We start from the raw sequence: 27,511 nt of genomic DNA on the forward strand, positions 1-27,511 counted from the left end.
TAGTGACAGACAGAGAAAGGGAGAGAGAGAGAAAGAGAAAGAGAGAAAAGAGGAAGGAGAAAGTAAGAGAGGATGAGAGAAAAGAACAGTGATAGAGTGAGAGAGCAAGAGGGAAAAATGACAAACAGACAGGGAGAGAAAGGGGAGAGAGAATAAAGAGGAAGAAAGACAGGATAGAGAGAAAGAGAGGAAGAGATAAAAAGAGAGAAAGAGAGAGACAGAGCAAGAGAGTGAGAGAGAAAGACCAAGAGGAGAGAGAAAAGAGAATGAACAGGAGAAATGAAAAGAGGAGGAAAGGAGAAAGAGAGTGTCAGAGTGTGTGTGTAAGAGTGACAGAGAAAGAGTGAGAGAGAAAGTGAGAAACGTGTGAGAGTGATAGAGAACAAGAGAAAGTGTGAGAGAGCGAGGGAAAGAGAGTAAGAGAAAAAGAATGACAGAGTGTAGAGGAGGAAGGAAAAAAGAGGTGAGAGAAAAAAGAGAGGAGAGAGATAGAAAGAGGAAAAGAGGAAGAGAATGTGTGTGAGAGAGAGACAGAAAGAGAGAGAGGGAGCAAGAGAAAGAGGCAAAGTGAGAGAGCATGAGAGATGGAAAGAGAGGGTGAGAGAGAAAGGAAGCATGAGAGAGAAAGACAGGGCAAGAATGAAAAAGTGAAAGACAAAAGGCAGAAATAGAAGGAGAGAAAGAGACGAAAGAAAGAAAGAAAGAGAGAAAGGAGAGGGTTAGAGAAAGTGAGAGAGAACAAGAGACACATAGAGAGAGAAAGAGCGAGAGAGAGATAAAGACTGTGAGAAGGAGACAGTGAGATACATACAGGGAGAATGCAAGAAAGAGAGAGAGAGAGAGAGAGAGAGAGAGAGAGAGAGAGAGAGAGAGAGAGAGCACCACAGACAATACAGATGCAAAATGAACATACATTTAAGTGTGCTTTGCATCTCCAAACCCAAACCTGGTAGGCTGTAAGCTGGGAGACAGCATTTTATGCTCAGTCACCACAGGGACAGATTGTGCCTTTATCTCCTTTAGCAGCTACTTTCCTTTGTAAGTGAGTTCCCTGAGCAATATTCGAGCAAGAATGATTGTTTGGATTGCATCAATATCATGTGATGGAGAAAAAAAATGCCTAAAAATCTCATGGTATGATGCAAGATCATGAAAATATCAATCCCCTCAACATTATACCAACAGACATCCTGTTTGGAAAGAATCTTCTCTTGTGTGTGTGCGTGTACATGTGCACGCACATGCGCAGTGTAACAGACAGAGAAGAGGCTTTTCCTGAATAGCTCTAAGCACACAAACAGGCTGCAGGCTCTTGCCAGTACACACAAACATATCTATTGATTTTCAACTGTCTTTGTTTTTGGCTCTGGCTCTCCAAAAATGCTTGTGCTTACTCGGGAAGAATCCTCTGCTTTGTTCTTCCCCCATTTCAGATGTGGCTCTTAAGCAGCCTCAATCTCAATACCCAGGATATTTGCTCAGTTGCAGTGTCAACAAAAGGAGAGGACAGAGAACATTTCTAATTAAGAATCGAGAAAAAAACACACGCAGGGAAATGGATTCACTCAACAGCCTCGTTGCATCATGTGGGTGGACAGATTGAATTGAATTGACCTATCCACGCTCTGCCCAGAAATGGATTCTTTCATAACAAGTGTTGCTAGGTTGGACAAGCTCTATAGAATGCTGTTAAAATTTGCACTCAAGTGAATGAGAAATGAAGTTTTCTTATCTAGATCTAGAGTCGCTACATAATGTTGAGTTTTTAAAAGGCGATGCTACTGAGCTGGATTATGTTGTTGTATCTGATTGAAAGTATACTGGTTGAAAGTGACGGTGACAAATGTGTCACAATGTTACCAGCTCATGTTTAATAGCTTGATTACATAACAATAAATAAATTTGTATATACACCACAACAAATAAATAAATAAATAAACTAACATGTTTTAAACATAAGTATTTTAACAAAAATTATGTTGTACAATACACTGTAGTTTGTTAAAGTTTGAACACATTTGGTCAAATTACATGTTTTATTGTTTGATGATCATATTTTCTACAGAGAACAAACTTGCATATTGCATTTCTCTGCAAATTTTATTTTATTTGCTAAGTTTAAGATATTGGAAAAAAAGAATAACATAAAATAAAAAATGGCACTGGACAAATAAAGAATAATTGTGTATTAAATATGCAGAAGAGGATGTAACTTATTTTCACTGAGAAAATCAACTAAACGCCAGAAAAAGGTGTGTGTGTGTTTTCTAGTAGCAGCTTTTTTTCCACCTTTAAAGGGAACCAAAAGAGACATAGAAAGAGAGAGAGAAAGAAAGAGAAAGCGAGAGGGAAAGAGAGAGTAAGAGAGAGATGTGCACCTCCACCACCTTTTTTTCTCTCTCTATTTTATTCCAGTTAAATTTCATGTTAAAATTAGCAAATAAACAGTTATTCTACATTAAATGTGTGTGCTCTGTAGAGGATGTGTTAACGTATTATCACTTAGAACAGGCAGGTCAAACTGGGGATCTTCCAGGCCAAAGTGCTGCAGAGATTAGCGTTTACCCTCATCTAACGCTCTGAATTCAGTTCATGAAGGCCTTGCTTATTAGCTGATGAGCTAAATCAGGTATGTTTAATGAGGTAGCGTGTTGAAATCAGCACTGTTTTGGCCTGCCAGGACTAGAGCTTGACACATGTGACTTAGAAAATCAACGTTTTACTATTTGACTAGGGGTGTCCAAACTTTTGCATACGACTGTAATTGAAAAACATGTCCAACCTCAGAGCAGCTGCTACGACAGAATGTATTTTCAGAGAAGAGCCAGATACGGCTAATGCAGAAACTAGAAAATGTTTCTAGTATTTAAGGCAAGCACAGTTTCTTTAGATGAATTCAGCCAATCAGTGTTTAGTGAGCTGTGGCAAAATCTCCATGAAGAGGTTTGATATTCTCACTGATAAAAACAGTGGTAAATGTGGTAAAGTGCTACTGCAGCAATGACGCCTGTTCATGTGAATAGTAAATGTGAATGATGCATGTGAATGGTATACATGGGGAGCTTGGTGGATGATGAAAGTGGTATAGGTGTTTCAAAGGCATGTATAGCAGGTATTATAGCAGAGATGCATGCAGAGAAGGCTGGGCACATTAGGGCCACATGCAGGCCTCAGCAGGATGTAAAATACTATATAGTGTTGTCCATTGAATAGGAGGGGAGGGGGGAGAAAGAGAGCAAAAGGAGTATGGAAAAAGCTGATTCTTTCTTTTTTTATCAACCAACTGCAGGAGTGCAGGGCTTTGAACAAGAAAGGCATTTGATTTGTGAAATTGGTAGATTCAGAGGAGAGAGATAAGCAAAAGGGAGAAGAAAGGTGCGTGTGCTTTCCAGTAGCAGCTGTTTTTCCACCGTGATAGGGAACCAAAAAGAGAAATAGAAAGAAAGAGAGGGAGTGAGAGAAACAGAGAGAGAGAGAGAGAGAGAGAGAAAGATGAGCACGTCCCCCACCACTTTTTCTCTCTCTATCCATTAGATTTTTTATAGACAAACCGAGCAAAGGTGGTAGCCAGTTGACGTTGGTTTCGCAGTGGGAGTCCAGGAAGGTGAGAACTTCTCCTTTAGCCACGGAGGCTCCCAGCAAGCGCGTGCGGATCAGCCCCTCGCGCTTCTTAGTGCGCACAATACGCACTTTCGGAAACTTGGACATGTAGTCCTCCAGACGAGCCCCCAGGTGCTCTGGAAGAGAGAGAGAGAGAGAGAGAGAGAAGAGAGAGACATTAGCAACAGAAAAATGAGCTTCTGATTAAATTAAGTATTTCATTAGATACACTCGATGCATAAGTTTTTTGTCTGAAAGAGATAAAAGGCCAAAAAGTTTGGGCAAAAAGAATAAAAGATTCAACAGGTCTACAATGAAATGTTAAAATCTAACAGTTAACAAATCTTTTGATTGATAATGATAACAAGAAAAAGTGCTATTATAAGTTGTTTGTTCCTTTCACCCTCCTGCATAGACATGTTCAAACAGTCTGTGCAGCAGCAGATCAACAGTCAAACACTCAAACACGGCCCACTGCAGCTGTGTTCAGCACTGTCTTTACATGCTTTTTTAGCAGTCAATATGTTTTGGTAATAAACCTAATTTTTTGGTAATTTACTTGTTTTGAAAGTTGTTAATGAAAACACATGCATTTGTTAGATCCTCCTGGGGCTCACTGCTGTTTCTTCTATAATGACCAATACTAAAGTAACTTGCTTGCTGCTCCAGACTGCTAGGCAGGAGTTCTAAAGCCAAGCTCATGTGCTTTTAAAAAAGCAACCTGTCCAGGATGTTTCCTGCCTCCAGACCTAGGACCTAGGAGGATAAGTGCCTTAGATGATGAGATGAGATGAGACTTGCTTGCTACTTCAGATTGTTAGGCAGGAGTTCTAAAGCCCTGCACATGTGCTTTTAAAAACCAAGTTGTTTTCCATCGCTACAGCAGAGGGGCATTCAGCCTTTGAGAAATAATTAACTATTATATTTTCAGAATTTTTACAACTTTTAATATTTAATACTGTATAACAAGCTGTTTAACATTAAATTAGTCCACATGGCGATTATTATTTTAAGTATTGTCAGCATTATTACTCTAAGTCATCTCTAACTTGAAAGCATAAATAAAATTGCTAATTTTCAGTTTCAGATTTCAGCTGAGTGCATTCTGACTTTTGGTTCCTGTTTTGGTCTAGAATTTACATTTGGTGTAAAGATCACTAGTATAAAGAAAAGGAACTGAAATGAACTGAAATTTTGAAAACACATAGCCATCGCTGTACAGCTACAGCTGTGTCAGAAAAATGTGAGACGGCTGTAATGTTGCCTGTGGAGTCTGAGGCTGTGTACTGGTGTTGTTTTGTCTACTCTTTTTCCATTGTGATGTTTCTACTTTGTGTTGCTGGTAAAGAGCTGTATGGTGAACTGGATCACTGCTCTTCACCAGCATGCAAGATTACCAGAAGCCATACTTACTGCTTTATACTCCTATTTTCAACTTAACAGAAATTGTTTATTAAAATAATATAGATAATACAGCTAGAAATACTCACTGTTTACTTTTGATACTTAAGTGTATGTAAAAACAAGTGCTTTTCTACTTTAACTCAAGGAGAAATAGGAATGAAGGGCTTAAGTCACACCACTCATACACTCCAGTCTGCAGGGGAGTGCATCCAGCAGTGTATTTCTCTGCTGAGCATGGAGATCATGAAGTTGAAAAAGGTAAAAAAAAAATCTTCAGGAGAATGATAGTGAAGGAAGCAGGGCCAAACTGAACGACAAATGAAACAGAATGTTGCAATAGAAAGACACTCTAATCCAAAATCTCAGCCAGCAACTGACCAGTCTAATCAGAGCATAGTCAGCCTCAAAATCTAAGAACAGGCATGCAGACTAAGAGCAGCCAGTCAGTCAGAGAACTAGCACCGCCAACATTGCCTCACAGAACTACAGACAGTGCCCTGAAACTACTCTGCCAATCTACATTAGAACATTGCCATTCATAGTGGTACAAATGACTTGTGCTCAGGAGGATAGAGTGAGGTAGACTGGTTGAAAAAAGGTAGTGGAAAAGGCTCACCAAGAATCTCTACTGTGCTCCCCAGAAAAGACTTAAAAAGATTCATCAACAGAGTCAATCAAGACATCATCAGAGACTCTTCCAATATTTCAAACTGCAATCTGTCTTACTTAAATGATTGTTGAATACCTGTATGATCTCATACACCTTGACCAGTACATTTTACTGGAAAGCATATGTTTCTGAATGTTCTGTTGTCTAACCAACAAAATGAATCTCATTAGATTTCCTTCAGCAAGTTCCTGGAATATGTAGTGTTTTTATTCATCCATCACAGGAGTCAAAATCCCTTGAAGTTGCTTAAAAACATAAGCAATCACGACATCACTCACTAACAGAAACAAGGTGTCAAATTGTTGCTGAAGATCTTGAATATCTTAAGGATATGGCACTTGGAAGAGGCCCATCCACCCACCAGCGTATAAGAATTTTCCTGCACTACAACAGTGTGATGTATGTAAACCAAAAGAATGTTAGCTCAGTCCAGATACTTTACAGAAGGTGCAAAGTACATGCTTATTACCACGTCTTGTTGGAGATGTTCCTGAATATTTTGTATTTTTTTCTCTGTCTAACCAATAAAATGTATCTCATGAGATTTCTTTCAACAAGTTCTTGGAATATCTAGGGCATCTGTTCATTTATCACAGGAACCTAAAGCTTCTAGAGTTCCTTAAAACATCATCACAACATAACTGTATTAATGGAAACATGGCAAACAGATGTTAACAGTCACTGTCCATTAGACTATAGAGAATCCTCTCACCTACCATTAAACAAAAAAATTGCTAAATATGGAAGAGACTCAGGTTAGGTCACTATTTAGTAGGGGTGCGGGAAAAAATCGATTCTTAGATGCATCGCGATGCCGACGTGAATATTTCTGAATCGATTTTTCAAAAAACGCCAAAAATAGATTTTCTAAATATTTAATTTATAACGTAATGTTGACGGAACGCAAAAGGCGGAACTTGGAAGTGGGTAAATGCAGCGCCCGGACAGTCTGTGACGGCACACAACAAAAACACTACTGGATGAGTGAGAAATCCGACCGGCTCCCTCTGCATTAAAGCCAGGTTAGGTCAGGAGTCACAACACAAATGATAAGAAGAGCCATTTTGTCCTTTCAACAAAAATCAAACATTTAATGTCCAGTATGTGTCAGTATGTGTTAATGTCCTAGTATAGGCTAAACAATATAAACGAGAGCGCAGATTTACTTTGCTCTGCTTTAAGCTTTAGCTATAGCCGCTTTCCTCCCATCTCCGCCAGAAAACTTTTCCTCAAAACTAGAGCAGTTTATTGTAAAATGTCTCTCAACATTCGGCTGTCTTACGAGGCTGAAGTCGCTTCTCGTTTGAATTTTCCCGTTCCACCTTAAATTCTGACTGAGGCGCTGAATGTAGATGCGGCACCATTTAAGGTGGAACGACAAAATTCGGAAGAGAAGCGACTTCATCTTCACAACTTTAGTGTTTGACGGTCTCTCGTAGCAGAATTAACTTGCCAGGAAACCAACTGGGCTGCTTATAAATGCGAATAACGCGTCGCTGCTAGGTGACCTGCAGTCTGCACGCCAATTCTCAGTCGTTCCGAAACAGTGCTTTCTCCCTATGTTTCACACGTCCCGTCTAGAAGATATTTTACTGACACAGCTATCCCCCCACCCCTTTCTCTACATCGAGACCAAAAACAAAGTTATAAAGTCACTAAAAACGGGTAGGACGGCTGTAACGCGCTGCGTGGTCATCCACTACCACTGGATCTTATTTCACCGTAACTGCACATTTTATCGCAGTTGAGTGGCAGCAGTGTCTCATGTGCTCCAAAGGCAGTGAATGAGAGCCTTCTAGTTCACTTGCCACATCACTTCCATTTGATTTATTAATAAAAGATATTGGAAGTAAATTCATTATGGATCATTACAAATACTTTGCTTTAAAACTACCAAGTCCTCAGACAGTAAGAAAATAGAAATGATGTACAGAAAATAAAAGATGCATCGAGATGCATCGATAATCATTTTATAATTGCATCGCAGCCCTCTGAATCGTAACCGAATCGAATCGTAAGTCACCGTGTGGGGATTGTATTGACAAGACAAGCTCACTGTGACATTACAGATACCCATAAAAATGACCACATATAACCCAATCTACATTCCTAATCCCTGTAGCAAAATCAACTACCAGTTGTGTTTTAAATATGAATCATACGGAGTTAGTACAGCTCAATCAAGGCCTTGGCCTGGTCATGCTAAATCTGAGTGGATTCTGTAGGTTGGTTCACTTACTGCACAGACTGTGTCTATTGAAGTCGGCTATGTCATTATTGAGATGGATCATGCCTCCATATGTTCATTTACTACTAGAGATGCCACAATACCACTTTTTTTTTACTTTATGATGCCAGTACTGATTCTGAAACCATTATCTGTACTAGTATCAGCTGATGCTAGTATCGCTCCTATACTTCATTTAAGATGAGCATCTAAAAGTAGCCTATTTTGCACAAACTGCTTAAACACTGTACTACCCCACAGGAAGAAATACACAACTAACAGCATAACATTACACAGAGCTATTTCAGGCAAGATTTGTTAAACGTTTGGATTGGATTCATCAATATTTTTTCCTACATCCAGTCCAGAATTTTCATCAATATTTAGCATTGGATCAGTGCCATCTCTATTTACTGTCAGACCACTGACAAATAAATGTGCTCTTTAAGAGAGTTCAACAGCCAAAGAAAATAGAGCAAACTTGCTAACTCATCCGAATCAATCTTGATTTCAAGCCAGCTTTCAAAACTGTCTTAATTCAACAATGCAGTCAGTTTTGCTGAGATTAGTATCTTTATCACATTCATAACAATAAAGTTCTACCCTGAAAAATGAGATGCAAAAGAGAATGAAACATTTAAATGGAATGTATAATAAATCTGTAGTTAAGCGGAACCTTTCAAAACAAAGAAATGCTTTGATGAACAGTGTGAAATTGTATAACACTTAGACAGCTATACAACCACAAATAAAAGCAACCACAAAAGGCTGAATTGAGACAAAGCACTCAAGCAATACAAGGGAAAAAAAATTAACAACTGCAACTAAATATGTGTTTTGCAAATCACATTCCACTCTACACACCCTACTTATCCAGTACATCCAAAAAAATGAAAGGTTAATATTTGCATGCTTTGTTGATTTTAAGAAGGCTCTTGATTAGGCACATTGGGCTACTTTATCAAATTTTAATGGTGTAGGATATAAAATAAGTATCTGCGGGCTTGTATCCAAAGCTGAGTCTGCAGTGTTACTGGAACAATCTGCAGCCCCTGGAGTAAATGCATCCCATAAACAAATGCTAAAGTTAAATGTTTTCCATACACAGATGATCTGGTACTGCTGTGCTCCGTAGAACACGAGTTACAGCAGCAACTGGACCTGATGCGTAAATACTTTCAGAACTGTAAGCTCCCGAACAGTGCAACGAAGCATTAGCCCTATTATCGGGAGTTCAAAGCCTCCAATGCCACAGATATTTGTGGCCAGGAGTCCAAGAAAGCATTGTGACCTTGGCCTTTTTGTCATTGTGTAGGAAGGACAGCAGCCTGACCCCCCACCTACCACCAACACAGACGTTTGATAACTGCCGTAAAGGAATTGCCAATTAGCATTATCCTCCAAGTGCACTGAGCTGTCCAATGACATTGTGTTATATTGCTAGCGATCACTGTCCTAGCTTGGTAAAACTTCAGAGGTTGAATTAGCTAGCAGGTGGTACCTGGCCACAACAAAATCAAAAACTGGGAAGATAGTTAAACATAATCTGCAGAAGAAGTCCATATCTCAGGAACTCAGATATAAATCTGGTGTACAAACATGGTTACCATGTTCCCCTATTTTTTTCAGTGAACTTCTAACAGTAAGTCAACAGAACTTATGTCAAAGATTCTTGCTTTGTTAACTTACTAACTTAAGTTTCTATATTAGCTTAAGCTAGTACAGTACACTGCAATCAGAATTCTGCCAAAATAATCAAATGTATGTTTAGTAAAATTAGGCTATTATTTTTATTGACGATACCTATTTAGAGCACCTAGTGAGTGAGGACCCAAGAATTCAGCTCTAAACCCAGTTCTTTTGCAAATGCATTCTAAAACTAATTAACTAACAATAACACAGAGTAGCCTGACCAGCACTGCTAAGCAAAGTAAATTTAAGGTAAAAAAACATTTATGGAATTTCTGGACAATGATATCAAAACATAATCCAAAGTACAATGCTACTGGGCCCTCAACAAAAAAAGAATTAGCAGAATATTTCTTCACTGTCAGAGACCCAAAGTAGAAATTTCTGATAAAGTACAGACCCAGTAACAGTCTAGCCATACAAAAAGGAAGACAAAAAAAACCTGGTTGCCTTCTTGAGATGAGATTGAATCAGAGATTTACACTTTCTCTCTTACTGTGAAGAATTTCAGAGCATTAGAAATATTTTACTCAGAAAATAACAAATCTACTTTTAAAGTTTACACAATTACCACAAGATGAAAAAACCTCATTTATCTTAGGAGAGGGCAACACTACAGTGAATGATTGCTGATCTCAACCCAACTTACCTAAAACCAACTGTTCTGTTGGTGTATCTGTCTGTACATGCAGGCAGACGTTCTAACTGCAAACAAGCAAATAAGCACACTAATACTGAGTTGATGATGGTATGCAAATGTAAATACTGTTGTCCGAAACAGCCATATAAAAAAATCAAGCTTTTAATAGGACAGAATGTGGATGAGAGTGGAAGATTGAGCAAGGTAGAATATTGTTCATTATCGTGTATAATCACAATATACATTTCAGTCTCTTGTTAGAAGCTTAATTATTAATATTGCATTGTTACTTATAGTCAAATGGGAGCAAGTCACTGGGAGTACCAATAATTCTAAACAAAAAGAAAAGCTCAAGAAAAAATATGGCTAAGTGCTGCTCTCCCAAAACAAGTTATAATATATGGGCTATGATGTGTTGCTTTATATGGTGTTGTGGTGATGAAAGAGATTAAGCTCCCATGTGTTTGTGTGCGCGTGTGTGTTTCAGCAGCAACGATGTGTTAATCTAATCTCAGAATTGTTTCTCCATTCTCCCAGCCCCATTCAAGGGCATTAATGTTTAACGTCCCTTAAGATCTCCCTGCTGTTAACACTTAATTGAATTGTTGAATTGGCCTGTGTTTCTTGAATATTAACCAGACATAGTAGAAACCCCACCTGTGCCTCTATTGTACAGCATACGTTTACCACACTACAATCCACTGTGTTTGAATTTCGTTTATAGCTTGAATATACTCTAAATGAACAATGCAACCTCACAAGCTGCAAATCCAATTAGAAATAATTTAATAACATTTGTGCGCTTGCTGTGAGTTAACAGGGCTGGCAGTCGCTATTAAAATGCATTCATTCACTGCAGTGTGCTTCACTGAGCTTGTATGTGTTGATACCAGAGAAAAAGAAATCTCTCCCTCTGCTGGTATGAAAACAGGAAGAGAAACAGTCAAAGGATGAAAGAGAGAAAGAAAAGGTTGGAATAAAGGTACTGACTCGCAGTGATGGGGGAGTAGGCTAATGTGTTTGACCTGCTTCAGCGGCACAGTAAAGCCCTGCTCTGGCAGCTCGGCTCTGGCGGCAAGGCGCGGGGAAACTTTATCTTTTGCACACAATATTATTTGTTCATTTTTGAGGCAGTGGGAGTCGTGCCGTGGTGAGGCGACTGTTCGTGCAGGATTCAAATGCAGACCATTAATACCTGCATGAGCCCTATCACTGCCTCCCAGATGTGCTGTGCGTGTGCATGTGTGATTAGACACATTGTAGGCTCTGGATTACACACAATAACACAAATGTGCTGAAAGGGTTTTAAGGCAACGGGCTGCCTTGGGGGTGCGTAAGCAGTCTGCAGAGGCGCAGAATGTTTTTGGACCGCGAGGCAGACGAGGACATGCTGTTCCCTCCCATACAGGCCTGTCATGTACAGAGCTGAGCTACACGGTGCTCTCCTTTCAGCAGTGCAGATGGGAAAGGACACAAAAATGAACATGCATACAACACAACTCTGCTTAATACAGGTCAGCACTCCTGCCTACCTGGCCTCCAGGAGGCCTACAGCACTGCACATACTGCTGTTACAACATACCTCTTTAACTTGTGCAGCTTGATAGCTGATGATTTGGAGTGTAAAACTACAATGATGCTACACTCTGAAGGCGATGATTCAGTTGCGTTGACTTTTTTAATCAATTATAAGTATATAAATAATTCTGAAGCACACTGTTCAAGTTGTGATTAAATTGGAGATTTCAGGATCCACCAAATTATTTCCTAAAAAATCGTCACTGAATCAAATCGAGTTGTGGTGAAACTGATAGCACGTTGTATTGAATCATTCTCTATATAATCGTTACGGAATCAACCTGAACTTTGGTGAAATTGGACACTTTGTGAGGCACCACTAAAAACACACCGACTTATGAGCTGCATCAGAGGAAGCAATATGTCCAGTGATGTGGCCCTTCAGGACTAGATGTGAAAGACGCTGCTGTGCGACAAAGTGTCCCACCCAGATGTGAGATCAGAAAATTCTTTTCGCCCCAACAAGCATGGAAGTTTCATTTTGTTGTTGATTTAACCTCTGTGAATTCAATGGCCAAAAAAGGGCCACTGCATTTTTCCAGGCTGGGGGGGGAGAGTGGTCTTACCGGGCTGCAGGTCCCTGCCCTCATACCAAGCACAATTTCTCACGCAACCCCATTTATATCATCACACAACCCCAAATACAGTTTGACCCTGAAGTGTCAGAACTGTCATACTCCAGTGAGTGCTCATATTAAACAAAAAGCTTGTGCTGTTTTCAGTCCCCAAATGACTTCCACCCAGGGTCTTAGTGGCATGTGGTCCTTTGAGATTTAGCTTCTCATATTACTAGACATACAGTTTCAATTTCAACCACCTAGAGTTCTGCAAGGGCATCTGGATGTGGTGCAGTTTCAAAGAGGAACTGAGTGATACACTAGGAAAAGACCTGCCTTTATCAGACCTTATCACATCTTATTTAAAATTACAAATGCTTTAAATACAAAAAAATGTCTATTTAGGTGGTGCTAAACAATCTGCTTAAGAACTTTGCGCAATACAACATGTGTACATCAACCAGCCACTTCACCAAGTACACTCTAATTGTCCATTTTATCAGCTCCACTAATTATACAGGCACATTTTTGTAGTTCTGCAATTATAAACTGTATTCCATCTGTAACTGTACAACTACAGAGGGCTCCAATATTGTAAGGGGGCCTGATAAAATGACTTGTGCACCAAAAATATTTTTGTTTAGGAAATTCCTTGTAAATCTTGAGGGAAAAAGGATTCTTATTCTGATTCTTTCAACAACTGACAATATCTGTTAATAACCAAAATGCACAGCAGACTTACTATCCACCAAGTTTAAAATTCACTAAACTTTGACAAAAGTTTAAGGCAGCTGTGGAGTGCAAGCAGAAAAATGCTGCACAGCCACTTTCTTATTTCAGACAGCACTATAATAAAACTGGCAATCCAATGACAATCACTACAGCCTCTCTCAGGAGTCCAGCAACACATCAGAACATCTACTGCAATTATGAGCAGGCCAAACCCAGCAGGACAGCTGTGATCCAACATAAAAGTAAGCAGGCTGAAAGAGAGAGTATGTGGGCCATTCCCTGGTGAATGTCAAACAACAGTAAGAGGAAGTGTAAGAGCCAGAGGCGCTCTCTCGCTCTCTCTCTCTCATCTTCATCTGTCTCAGGCCAGTGGCCAAACTCACACTCACAGCCACATCCTCACCGGGTGTTTAATTCTGGCAAAGTCACCTGCCAAAGCAAAAGTATATTCAGCACTTTTCTATGCTAAGTCTATTTTACACCATTCTCTCTCTTTGTGACCCTCCACCACTCTCTCTTACTTTCTTTCTTTTTCTCTCGATCTCTCTTTATCAGTTCCCAGGGTGCCTGGTCCTCAAATGCACGGCCCCGATAAAACTGACAGTCTCCGTATGACTTGCCAGAGTGCTGGGCTTTAACTGTGCGCTGAGAGAAGAGCATCAGAAGGAAAAACTTTCGGTTATGCTGTTGTTAAAAGCATGCACTCCGCAGCATTGAGGGAGTTGTTGGAGTATGTGGTTGTTGTGTTGAGCTGGTTTGGAGGCGGAATGGGAGGGAGTCATCTGCCAAATCTGAACGAAAGGGTAAAAAAAATCTCTTTTCTGTCTTACTCACTCTCTATTCTGCTTCTCTTTTCCCCTCTCGGTCTTAGGCTGTTTTACTATCTCTGCCCTCAACACTCTATCTCTCTCTTACAGTCCTCTCACTTTTCACACTGTAGTTCTCACCCGCCAGCCCTCTCTCTCTCACTACTAACCCCATCCAGCCTCCCTTACAGTTCTCTTTCACTTCTCACCCCAGCTGAATGTCTCCCTCTCTCTGTCTTTTTCTCTCTCTCGCTCCTGCTCTCTCCATGCTCTGAGTGGTTGATTAAATGAGCTCATAAATCATCGGTGTTGATGTTTGGCAGGCCTAGCGGTGAGGAAGGAAGTGGCAAATAAACAGTTATGGAGAAAAGGGGAAAAAGTTCCGCACGCCAAAGGCAACTCCTTGACAAGCCGTGATGAAGGGCTGCAATGCTTGCTCATTTGATGGCTCACAGGCAAACCGTTTTAAGCCTTTCCCTCCCCAGCGGGTTGGATGATTTCATCTGGGGCTTTCCTCTGTGCTCTGCCATTAGGGCTGATAGCTGAGTAAAAGCTTAAAGAATCTTGACAGTTTTTACAGCCAGTTTGTGGATCTCCACCGATTTCTCCATCATTCATATTACATTTGGATTAAAAGGGCCCGAGCTGAGAGTCCCTGTAATGCGAGCTTCATTAGAGTGTGTTCTTAAGATCCCAGTGTGTCAGAGAGGCCAAATTAACCACCGTCCCTGCAATCATGTCTTAATGAGGCAGCATCGATACGCAGAACAGAACAAGTTTACTTCTAAGTGGACTGATCCATCAGTGAAGTTTGCAGTGAAGGCCCACCACCTCCCCCTGCATTAGCTGATAGCAGATCACAGGAGATTACAGTGTTTTCTGCTATACTAGGTCTTCACACACTCACATCCTCTGTTTGTCTAGCATAGTGTGTAAAGGGAAAAAATGAGGAGCTTGAGTGAGTTCTCAGAAGTCTAGTGCTGCTGCAGTCAGATGCCTCACTGCTGGAACCGGCATGTACAAGACATGCACTTAAAGGGTAAACACACACACACACACATGTATACATTCAAATACAAGCAACAAAGATTTGCCATTCCCTAAATCTCAGTGCTTTTAATCACAACAGCACAACAGAGGGGCCTGTGTCCAAGGGCCTCTGACTGCCAGGGACCTGGTGGGGCCTCAGACTACAAGCCTTAAAGAAGCTCCAAGACTTGAGAACTTCCGATTCAGATATTAACATTTAATGTGAACAAATGACTAAATAAATGACATAAAATGAAGAAATGTCATCTGTACTCAGTTCTGTCTCTCATGTTTTATATTATTATTGACTCATATATATTTTTATTTAATTCCATCACATCTGATTTAACTTAACTTTTTAGCCAAACAAGGTATTGGATGATAACTATAAATAATGGGCTGCCACAAGGAGAGGATTGGAAATTAACTCATTGACATACATACAATCACTACTTACTATGTTATTATTTTTATTTATTGTAATATTAGTGTTTTTCTGAGCAAATAAGCGCACTGATTAGATAAACAGTTTCTTTTAAAATATTATGTTCTCAGGTGCCCAAAACCTTTGCGAAGTAAACATACAGACTCACAAACATACAGACACACACACACACATATACATATTCCTTCTGCCTTGCTGACAGCAACGAACCAGTACAGGCTTATTGTATTGGACCCACCACAGCAGGCGCTTCCCTGTGTGTGTGTGTGTGAGAGAGAGGAAGAGAGAAAGAGTGGCTGCTGGTTCTGTAGTCAGTGAGCTTGCTTCGGCCCCCAGTGCGCAGATACGTTGTCTGGAATAAAACAATCGTTAAGCATGGCCACCCAGAGCACGCCGTTGCCACTTGCCTTTGTTCATAATGTACTGTGTGTTTTAGAAGTGTGCCAGGGGCCGGTTTGTGAATAAAAGAAAACCCACTGTCCCCCTCCCTCCTCCACTTTCCTTGCTGGCTCCAATTTACTCAGTCGACGTTTTCTCTGGGGAAGACGCACACACTCTTGAAGCACTCATAAATTCGCCTCTGTAGCGAGATCACTGTTCTGACTCAATTCCCATTTATTACATTGCTTCTTTAAAGAGGAGATGAAAATGAGGTTTGCGTGCCAGTGCTGGAAATCCAAAGGGACTCCCAAACACAAAACAAGAGAAATGTCTGACGACTCCACAACCAGTTTTACTTTACCAGTGCGCCAGTTCTGCAGCACAAAGTGGGTAGACTGGGCTCAATTTTGAGCCAAATACAACAACTGGACTAATGGTGCCACTACTTTAGAATATGTGGAATGTGAACCATGTTTTGAGCACATGTCAGTCATGTTCTTTCTTAAAGTGAAATAACTGCAGAAGAAATTTCCTGAATTTCCTGCACTGCCCTCTTTCTTCACATCCGATGTGCAACTAATCTGACTCAGCTCATCTCCACAGTGAAGCTGTACAGACGTCAGAATCTAGACAGCATTGTAGAATACATGCCCACTGGGACTTGTTAAGACTATTGGGGGGGCGTATTTAGTTCAGGTCTGTAAAAGCATGATCAGTTAGCCTTTAATCAAACCAAGAAAAAGATAACATCAAATGTGGCACTTTCAAAACACTATGCACGGACCAGTACATATCAGCCTCAAGACATCGCCAGCTAATTAAAAAGACTGAGAGCGTAACCTCAATGGAAATCAACATCGTTACTGAACACAAAGCGAATGAGATAACATTCACAACCTAATTTGTTATCAGACTTGCTTAGAGGCTCCAGGCCCAGAACAGGAAAAGGGCAGATAGTCTTGTTTTTATCTGAGAAAAATGTGATGAATCTTTCTTTCAGAATCCACTACCATGGGATAAAGCCCCTTTCACTAACAGTATCACCCGCTTTCATTTACAACTTTTAATTGGACACCCACTGGTCAAAGAGGGTTCAAAGTGGTGTAGTCTTTTAAAGTGTCACCACAGCTAAGATTCTGTTTAGTTGCAACTATATTCTGTCTTCAGTGCAACATTAAACATCTCAAATGGAAGATGATACATTTGAAACTGAGCCTAAACAACAACAGAACAAGAAAAACAGAAGAAAGGCTACAGATCTCTAGATGGAAACTTTCTGTGCAACACAATGCTGTAATAGGAGTGAAAGACTTCCCACAGCATTTCCTTTTGACATGGTTATAGATATGTAAATCGTACAAGGCTTATTGTGGGCAAAGTACACTGAAATCACTAGGGCTCATTACAATTTTTGTTTGGGTCCAAGAGTCAATAAGCAGCTTTGAACAGAACTCAAATGGACAATGCAACTGCCCATTCAAGCACAGAAATCGATGGCATTACATTGTTGCCATTAACTATTCTAACACCTGCTTTTGGTTGTTTGATCTACTATTAGTTTTAACCATCATTGTGATTACATGCTACATGTTTTCACATCTTACAACAACACATAGCCTAGTGTACAAAGCCAGCTTCACAGCAGCATAATGGCCACTTGGTACAGTTCTGAAGTGCAAGACAATGTTGCAGGCAGGTGAAGAATGAAATCACAAGTGAGAGCTGTGTATGTTCCCCTGTGACCAGGAGATAGACCAAGTGTTGAGAGGAGAGTAATTGATATTCTTCTCGTTACCAGGTCTGTGCATGGCAATGTGGTCTGTGAGTCTGAAAGGCAGTGATGGCTGTAGAAGCAGAACAAAGGCTTTGCCTGGGCCGTATTGATCTGGCGGCCTCCTCCATGTCACAGTGGAGAGCAGCAGGAATAATTGCGGAGATAAAGAGAGCCGATGCTCTGCTCTGGTGAAGGCAAGCACATCTTTTGGGGGCTTTTTCCACTGTCCCTGCCCAATCAAAGGGCACATGGGTAATTGGCCAGGCTGTAATTTGAGGCAGCTGGAGAGGTGATGTTCCCTCGGCTAGCCTCCTCGTCTCTTCTTACTGGAAAGCTCAGAGTGCCGAGCAGGTTTGTTTACAGCAGGGGTTAAATGCAGTTTCGTTCTGCTGCACTGTGGGATACTCATTCATGTCCCTCATTCTGTGGAATGCTCGGCTCCACATGAGTTGTGCTTCATTTAAAAGGTCCAGCGACCGGTCAATGCAGTTCCATTAAAAGAGACAAGCTCATTCATCTCCAAAGACACCACTGCGAACCTGTGTGCTGAAAAATACCACCCAGGCCAATCAGAGAACACAGACTCGTCCGGCTTCCCTGACATGCTTTTTGCTTTCCTTTCACATGAGATGTGCAATAAGAGGAAGTGGTGGGCGCTGACTTTAGACTCTGCCACTGTGCACACAGTGGGCTTTCAAAACAAGCTTCACTCAGAAAAGGACACTCTTTTCCCAACATTAGAAGACACGAAAACGTACAAATAGAGGCAGAGCTTCGTCTAAGCTGCCCCTGCATTGCATCCTCCCATCATTTGGACATACACACAGTACACAGATGGGATATCTGAGGGCTAACAGGGGGTGGAGTGAGCTTATGAAAGGCGAGGAAAGGGAATAGGGAGGCTGGAGAGTGCAATGGAGGGAAAGCTGATCAGAAGGCAAGGGAGGAGGACAGTGACAGCTCCTGGCAGCACAACTTTTTCAGCAACGTCTTCATGGGTGAAACAAACAAACACTTTGAAGAAAGGGAAACAACTCAGCAACAGCCGCCAATTTGTTGTGAACTTAAAAAGCCTTATAAGAAAAAAAATGCTGAAAACATCCTCCAGAAACCATGTTTAGCTTTTCTAAAGTTACATTTTTTCCAAAGTTCTGCACATGGAAAACTTGGGGTAATGAATGATGTTTCAACATGAAATTCTAGACACTGTTCCCTAAACGTAGCTGAATATATCTTGTGTGTCATCTTGAAATAAATATGGGACTGCATCACAATAAAGTACATCGAAAAAGCCATGAGTAGCTTGGAAGTGGAGGACATGTAAGCAGAAATTTCATGGAGAATCAAGCACATCACATTCTCCCCACTAGTTTGCAGACAGCCTTGGGCCTAGCATCACAGCCCATGAGTGCCTTTAAGCTTTCAGACTGTGTCTCACAACAACACGGACAATGCTATTCTGCTAGATCAACACAAATGTTTCAGCAAACTGCCTGAGCAAACAACAAGAGCAGCCAGAGTCTGCAACTGATGAGGGCTGAGAAAAATATCTTGGGACTTGAAGAAATATGAGACATCAGTGATGGACAACAGTAAAGAAAACACTAGGGAACAATGGCAGACTGTAGATATGATGCTATTTCATTTCAGCATACAAATATGATAGTCAGAGCCTGAGCAAATCGAGTCCTCTGATAATGTTGAAGTAAAATACAGATATTTAATGAATGGCTCTTTAAGATTCACAGAGAAATTGTGTCCAAAAAATCTCTGTCTGGCTGCTTTTTTTACAAATGACTGCATTGAGAAGCACAGCGGCACAGATGACACGAAGCTAGTCATCTCGATCAGTGTGTGAATTTTACCAGTGGCCTGAGTACATTTTTGAAACCCTCTATGATGAGACTGTCTCATGAATCTAGTGCCTTTATGAGCCATTTCATTTGCACATCCTATTATAACATTCTATTTTTCTCCGCTATATAATAACCAACTAATGTCAGCACTGCTGGTTTTGGCTGGTTGGCTGGTTGCTAATTGTTCAATAAACACTGAAGCATGAAGAGCTGGGCTTTTAAAACCACAAGAGTATAATATGAATGAGAATCCAAAGACATGGGCATATTCATGCATTATATTGTATGTGTGCAGATATTAAGAGATGACTTGTTGAATAGAAGGGTGGTCTTAGCAATTTTATGTAGGTTAGATGCTTTAAAAAATATTCTAAATTCAGGTGCATGACCAGGGAGAGTTTAGTTCCAACCTTGATCTAGAACAGACCTAGCTACTTCTGGCTTTCTGGAGTATCTGAGCCAAGTGTGTTAGATTAGTACTCAAGGGCAGACTTCCAGTAGTTGGGCTATTCTCACGTATGCTACCAAATAAAAATCATTAATCAAACCAAGAATGTTACATTACATAAACTTAGGTTATAAACTGTGAAGCTTTTTTACACACAGAAATAAAGTATGGCGTACCACAAGAACCTGTTCTAGGACCATTGCTATTTTTCTTTAATCAGTGCATCAGTTTTGTACTTACATGCTGATCACACAACTGTAAGTATCGGACAAACCAGAAGACAGATTTCAAATAAATAAGACTAAGGACTGTGTAAAGGACAGTTAAGATTAAGCTACCAAAAGCAAGCTGTCTGATTATGTTAACCTTCAAAGGCTTTTAAGCATCTGTAAGAAGTCTAGCTAGATTACTTAACCTAGATTAGCTGTGTAAAGTGCTGGGCAAAATATAGGTAATATTAGTAGATCAGCATTTTACAACCTATAAAAGTATTTAGTAGCTCTTCAGGTAATGCACAGAATGCCTTTACCAACTATAGGCTAAACTACTGCAATGCCTTGCTGTCTGGATATCCCAACAAGTGTCTAAACAAGCTCCAGTTACTCCAGAATACAGCAGCCAGAACCATAAAGTTTGCCCATTTTAGCCCTATTTTACAGACTCTACATTGCCAGTTAAACTTCACACTGATTACAAAATACTACTCTGGCATACTACTTATGACCCACAAAGCTCTTCCTCTGTAGCATCTACGTCTCACCTGTTATGATCTGCAAAACCAGCTCACATCAAAAGGTGAGGCCCTTTATCAGTTCATAGCATGATGAAAATCTCAGTAAGGGGCACAGCTTTTTCCTAAAAAGCCTCCTAGGTATGGAATATCCTTCCTGTCAGTGTGCAGAACTCAAACACAGCATAAGTCTAAAAGTCTAGGCTCAAAAATTGTTTAGTGAAAACTGTTTTTAGTCAGGGTTTTAATAAATAGTTTATAAAGTGTGAATCTGAGGGGTCATAGGCAATAACTGAGTAAAACTATGATGATGCTCTGTCCTGTCACACTCATGTACTTCACAGATTTCAGGGTGCACTCATATATGTGCTACTTTGCCAACTCTCTGCCATCTGCTTTCCCTTTTTAGCTAAGCTGTTATGGCTCAACCTAGAAGGGCCTCTGCCCAGACTACATTCACCATAATGCTGTGTGTTCCAAACATAGCTTACAGCTTAGTGAACCTGTATGTGTGCTCCTGCAGAAACAGAGCAACCTCCTCATACTTTTCATGCCTTTCAACTCTTTCGATGAAGCTGAAGTCAGCTTCTTTTTCACTAGCTTTTTGTTTGAATTTTCACAGTCCACCTTAAGTGGAGTTATATTCAGGTGATTAACAGAACTGCTGCACAAGGAACTGATGCACGAGTAATTAAGGAGGAATGGGACAATGCGAAGAGGAAGCCAACTTCAGCCTTATCAACGTCAAGGAATATTTGGAGGAGGAATATTTGGAAGGTCGCTCTCACCTGAACATTTCCTACTGCACTCCGCCATCTTGCATGTACATTGCTGTGTAGGCGGTTAGTACCTTTGTCTCTAGGGGAGAGCAAAACAACATGGGGATGGCTAATGTTTTCACAGGGCAGGACTAACATTCACGCCCGGGCCGGCTACGAAAATAAACAACAGTGTACACGTCCACCATACTGTAATGTCTAACATCACACACAATCAGTTTCTTCTCTAAAATCAGTTTCTTCCCTACGGTCACTGGTGCAACTCCTGGATCTTTCCTCTATATAATCTCAGTGCATCTGCTTAATCTTTCTTGTAAACCTGTACTACTGTATCTAAACTAAACTGCACATCTGGTGCAGCCCAGAGGAGGATGGGTCCTTCTTATGAGCCCTGGTTCTTCTCAGTGATTCCATCTCATTCTTGTACAGAGGTTTTCCTGACCTTTTCTTTCTCAGTGAAACTCATTAGGGAGGTAGACTACCACTTCTGGAAAACTGCTTCGGGACAATGTCTGACATAGAAAACACTATGCAAATCGTGTCTGCTGTAGAAATCAATGCCTGTTGTACTCATTTTTATTTGTATAGAATCAGAATCAAACAATACTGATCTCGTGTATTGACTACCAATGTTTGAAAGATGACTCAGGAAGTCTACAGCTTAAGTACTTGCCATGCCATACACCTAAATGCTCCTGCAGCACAAAGAGACTGAGCTACATTTTGCCTGAAAGCTTTTCTCTAATCAATATTAACAGACAGCCTAAAGTGTGTAAGCAAAGCCAGTTATTGGTTTGTACAACGAAAACAGATGGATAAACTAGTTTAGGCATTTGCCATATAAGTTATTGAAACAACAATTTATTTCAGGTATTATAATCCCCTCACACACCAGCCACACAGCTTGAGGGCAATCCCATTATCTGTCCATTTCACAAACCACTCCTTTAAAATGAACTGTACATTTGAGGATGGCATGTTGGAGTGAAAAGGTGATGTCCTTACAAGCAGCAATTTGCATGGTTTTAGCCATTTATTTATTTACTGCAAACGAAGAAGACAAGGATAAATGTGTTGACATGGTAATGAAACTTTACAACACAATGACAGGTTTCATGCCATAAACCAACAATTGTGGCTTAGAGGTCTTTGTGTGAGAAAACCATCTAATAAAGTGTGCAAAGAGAATGCTGATGAGAGTTGCTGAACACTAATAAAAATGCACAACTAATTCAGAAAGTTTGTGGGTTTCTTTAGAGTGATTCTGTAACGAGAGCTGTAAAATGTGCAAAGAGTTTATGTAAAATGTCAGCAACCAAAATGGTAACACTCACTGATTAAAATGCATTTTAATTTCACCTTTTAATTTCTGCAGTTACGTAAAAACAACAGAATATACTCTATCTTTAGTACATCCCAGATTAGCAGAATCCAGTTGTTTTTGAATTGAGTTACAATAATATGCTGTTTTTATATAATGTGTTAGAGTAATTCCACTGATCTGCCACTGCTTATGACTGCTGTGGTGGCCTCCTGGGGGGACAGAAAGCAGATTATGCTGCAGATCGGTTGCTTTTCACAAAATATTTTGAGCCCCAAACAATACAGAACAGATCAGTACAAACTATTTGCAACAGCCTTTCTGTTGAGTTGTCCATACACATTTGTAATAATATTCCACCTGAGAAGGCAGTCTCTGCGCAATAACACCACCACCACCACTAACAACACCAGCAAAGAGATAAGCCACATCACATATAATAAAAGCCCAGTGCTCAATAAATGTAGAAGCAAAAACAAAAATAAAGAAAGAAAAGCAAACAAAACAAAGCAGCTGTGTGAATTTTTCCAGCGGAGCACCTTGAAATCTCATTGTTGTGCTCCGCAGATAAACAAGCACTGAATGAGTGCAAACATTCATTTTGGACTCTTGAGTCCCCCAGAAGGAGGATTACATAAAGGACTTGAATAGATCTGAAACACTTCACAGTCTGTATTAAAAATAAGAAAAATGTAAAAAATAAAAATTATGAGAGACACAGAAAAACCAAAGCTGCTCCATCTACCTCCGGCCAGGTAATTTTTCAGTACTGTAAAAGAGCCAAAAAGAAGGCCTATAATGGACTGTCTCTCTAAATAATGGCTTAATTAGCCAGTGGCTCCACTACCCAGCCAGCGAGGAGCAGATGGAGCTGGAACAGGACGAATAAAAGTCATCTGGATGGCAGGAGAGGGAGAGAGGACTGCGATCACCAGCCAGAGACAGAAAAGCCCTTTCCTCAGGCTAGAGGAGAATTCGGAGCGGAGTGTTGGGTCAGTGGAGAGATGGCAGGTGTGGATTCAGCAGCAGGGAGCCTGACCTTTCAGCAGTGGCCAAATTTTACAGAGCAGAGGAATACTGAGTAATAACCATACACACCACATCTCCTCCATTCCACTCACAGAAGAAGAGGGGTAATGCAAGACACATCAGTCAAGTAAAGACTGCTTTCTCATAACATTTACAATGCTGTGAAAAAGTATCTGCCCACTTCCCAATCTCTTCTGTTTTTGCATATTTGTCACACTTGAATGTTTCAGATCATCAAACTACTTTTAATCGTAGACAAAGATAACCCAAGTAATCACAAAATGCTGTTTTTAAATGATGATTATATTTAGTGAAGGAAAAATGCTGTTCAGCCCTGCCTGGCCCAATGTGAAAAAGTAAATGCTACTAAATCAATCAGTTAACTAAATTCAATTCACTACTGGGTTCAATTTCACTAGCCACACCCAGGCATGATTACTGCCAGACCTATTGTATCTAAAAATCACTTTAATATAATTAAAACAACTATGCAGAGAAGAGTGGACCACAATTTCTCCACAGCGATGTAAAAGACTCATTGCAAGTTATTGCAAACATTTGATTGCAACTGTTACTGTCAACAGTGGCACAACCAGTAATTAGGTTTAAGTGGGCAATTACATTTTCACATGAGAGATTTAGGTTTTAAATAAACCTTCATCAAAAAAAATATATATAGAATGATCAGTTAAAAGCTGCATTTTGTGTTTACTTGTGTTGTCTTTATCTTATATTAAAATTAGCAAAAAAAATAGATCTGAAACATCTAAATTTGACAAATTAGCAAAAATGAAAGAAATTGCGGAGGAGCAAATACTTTTTCACAGCACTGTACGCATGCACACATACACTGTCTATCAAATGTTCACAGACATACAGCTTTTCAAAATGCTTTTAATACATATAAGCATGTTTTCTATGTCGATTCACAGTAACTCAGCATATTAAAGGCTAAGCCGGTTTATCTTGAGGTGGGGAACCAGCCACGTTTGATTTCCCCGCTCTAACACTCTTACTAAACCTGTTTCTGAGCAGGAAAATCACCAAACTGTATAGGAACAGGAGTTCCCCACCCACGACTTAAAGAAAAACAGCATCAATCCTGTACATTTCTCCTGTAAATCATTTTTCTGTTGCTAATTTGTTGTTAATTTAGTGCAAAACGATTTGAACAGCTCCAAAACAAGCATAAACAGAAACAGAGTGAGCATCAAGCACAAAAAAGACTCAATGAATCCTTAAGTATACCACTTCAGTGTAATGCACATATCATTTGGATTTGTTAATTTGTCCACTGTTTCAATTGGGTAATTGGGTCATTTCACTGACATATAAGTGACCAACCACATATCACTGCTTTTGCACAATATGCAGGGGAAAGCATGTGTATAAAAGGTAATAGAGACTCACAGAAAAGAGTGTCTCATAGGGTTCGAACAAACCTCCTAAAACTTCTAAAGAAGGGATCCCATGAACTTTAAAAACTTTTTCCAAATTATTAGTTATATCTTTTGCCAAAAGGTTCATTGTTGTTATGATGTGCAGTGCAGGAAACTGCTTTCTACTAGTAACACACATTTAGGGTAAACAGAAGTGAAGATTATTATTATTTTTTTGGATCTTCCCCCAATGATCTCCCCAATTTAGTCATATCCAATTCCAACAACTAGTAAGAACTCCTCCAACCACACAATACCTCCAGCGCTAGGTGGGCGAAGGCTAGCACAGGCATCCTCAGAGACCTGTGAAGCGCCACCACATCTTTTCGAACTGCATCTCATGCAAAATCATTGGACATCTACATAGTGCACTACATAAGAGATTAAATACTGGCTCTTGCACCACAACAGTATTTAATATCGCTAAAAAATCGTAATTTGGGATTTGGCCACATCCATACATGGCAAAAGGTGGAGCATTTGGCTATAGAGGCTAGAATAGCACACTATTTAGGAAGTACAGAGACATCTGACATTCAGCCTGGGTTTGATGCACTTCCGACTGAAACATGGACATTAAAAGCATGTAAGCCATTCAGTTGACATTCTTTATGCTTTCATATTGCAGTTTTACAGTGAATCATATCATACGTACATTAATTCAAGCCTGTGATATTAATGATGGAGTTGTTTAGGCTGTTAGCTATCTTTTAGCCTGTTAGCTAGCTGGCCAGCCCGGTTCCAATTAACAAAATAAGTTGCTAGCCCTTCAGTTTAAACAGAAATGGGTTCTTACATCATCAGTACACTCAGTGGTCCATGTGAGCAGCATTAGAGTCAAAGATTAATCCATTTACAGCAAAAGGATTTTTCGTTGCACAGTAATAGAGTTCAGTTATTGTGAAGCAGTCATAGGTGGGCGTATATCTTGTATTTTACAACAGCTTTGAACGCAGCTCAGCCAATCAGATTTTAGGACCGGAACTTGCTGTTTTATAAAATTGACTTTACACCCTAACTTACTTTTCAGCTGGTGCAATTGGCTTCCAAAGAGTTGTAATGTGTGCTGTTAACATTAGTTTGGAAAACTGTCAATTCATTTAGTCAAAAACTGCCTTTCATACCAAGGAAAACACTTTGATGGAAATTAAGTTTGTTTGAGGTGTGTTTAGATTAAGCATTTTCTTTTTCCCCCAAAGATGGAAGAGGTTGTTGCTGTGGTGTGCGATATCATTCTTGCTACATACATTATTTTTTTAAAAGGGTACTAAACTAATGGTAACTGAAGACTGTATTCATCCAATTCAACTAGTCTCATCACGTCCACTTCAGGATATTACCCCCATCCAGCTAGGTATGTTAAATCTTTCTTTTTTGTCATTTGACTTTATTTACTTAAATCAGCACCTTGGTTCTACTTCTTCAGTCTTGTATTCCTTAAAGCTGTAATGAAATTCATGGTAGAAGTAATTCCCCTGTTATCTTTCTTTCAAATCAATATATTGAGGGTAATAGTGAATATAAAGCATAATGTGTGAGATTTGTATGGTAATGATGTAGGCATGTACAAATGAAGAGAGAGTGGGAAATAAAATGCATTTTCAGTATTTTTCCTTTCCCAGCCAGAAACACAGCCAGAAGCCTCAAAGTGGCAATGCGCACTTTATTTCCAGCAGCAAAAAAAATGCTGATTAATGAGTGGCGCACGGAGCTGAATGTGCTTCTTTGGAGATAATCCAGAAAGCGCGGGCGAGAGGCAGACGTACAGTAGGAACACGTCTTTTTCCATTTCTGTCTGCCTCTGACTGCGCTGTCCTCACATACCTCAGCAAGAGCTTTTACCACACAAAGCATTTCATCACAAAGCGCTTCTTTTTCTATCCTCCGTCCATTGCCATGGTTAACTTTAAAGCCAATCTAAATGCCATGGCGAGAGGCCAGGTTCATTAAGTGGTGAGAAAAATATCAAATCCTTTTCGGAGCACAGCCATGCAGAGTTCTGGGTTGCACTCCTTGGCTTGTGGTCTCTTCATTTCACTCCAAACAAAACACAATGTTTTCTGCAGTTCTTACATTTGAGCATGCAGTCAATGTCCTTCACAAGGCAAACATGGCAGCGAGAAAGTTATAGCATTTGTCGTCTACTTTAGCTGTAGTCAGTGAGGAGAATCAAGCTGCAAAATAAAAGAGGAAAGTAAAGACATGTTCCAGAGTAGGAAGGGTTATGTTGAGTAGTTGAATAGTTGACAAATAAATCCAGCAGTTGGCACTGTGGACAGCTGTTGTCCAGTCTGGGACAGTGGCTAATTGTAGTAATTAGAAATAGTGTGACAGAAGTAAGACCAGACAAAAAACCTTTTCTTCCCTCAGAAAGGTT

The 27,511-nt window shown here is 40.1% G+C and overlaps 1 protein-coding gene across 1 annotated transcript in view; it reads right to left on the reverse strand.

The window, feature by feature from the left end:
* galntl6 (polypeptide N-acetylgalactosaminyltransferase like 6) overlaps positions 1 to 27,511 on the reverse strand; it is a 246,903-nt gene that overhangs the window by 63,324 nt on the left and 156,068 nt on the right. Inside the window, exon 6 of the mRNA XM_036574903.1 lies at positions 3,552 to 3,737. Coding sequence (XP_036430796.1) covers positions 3,552 to 3,737 — 186 coding nt within the window. The remainder of the gene's footprint in view (positions 1 to 3,551; positions 3,738 to 27,511) is intronic.

This window comes from Colossoma macropomum, unplaced genomic scaffold (assembly GCF_904425465.1).
Source record: "Colossoma macropomum unplaced genomic scaffold, Colossoma_macropomum, whole genome shotgun sequence".
NCBI classification, from domain to species: Eukaryota; Metazoa; Chordata; class Actinopteri; order Characiformes; family Serrasalmidae; genus Colossoma; species Colossoma macropomum.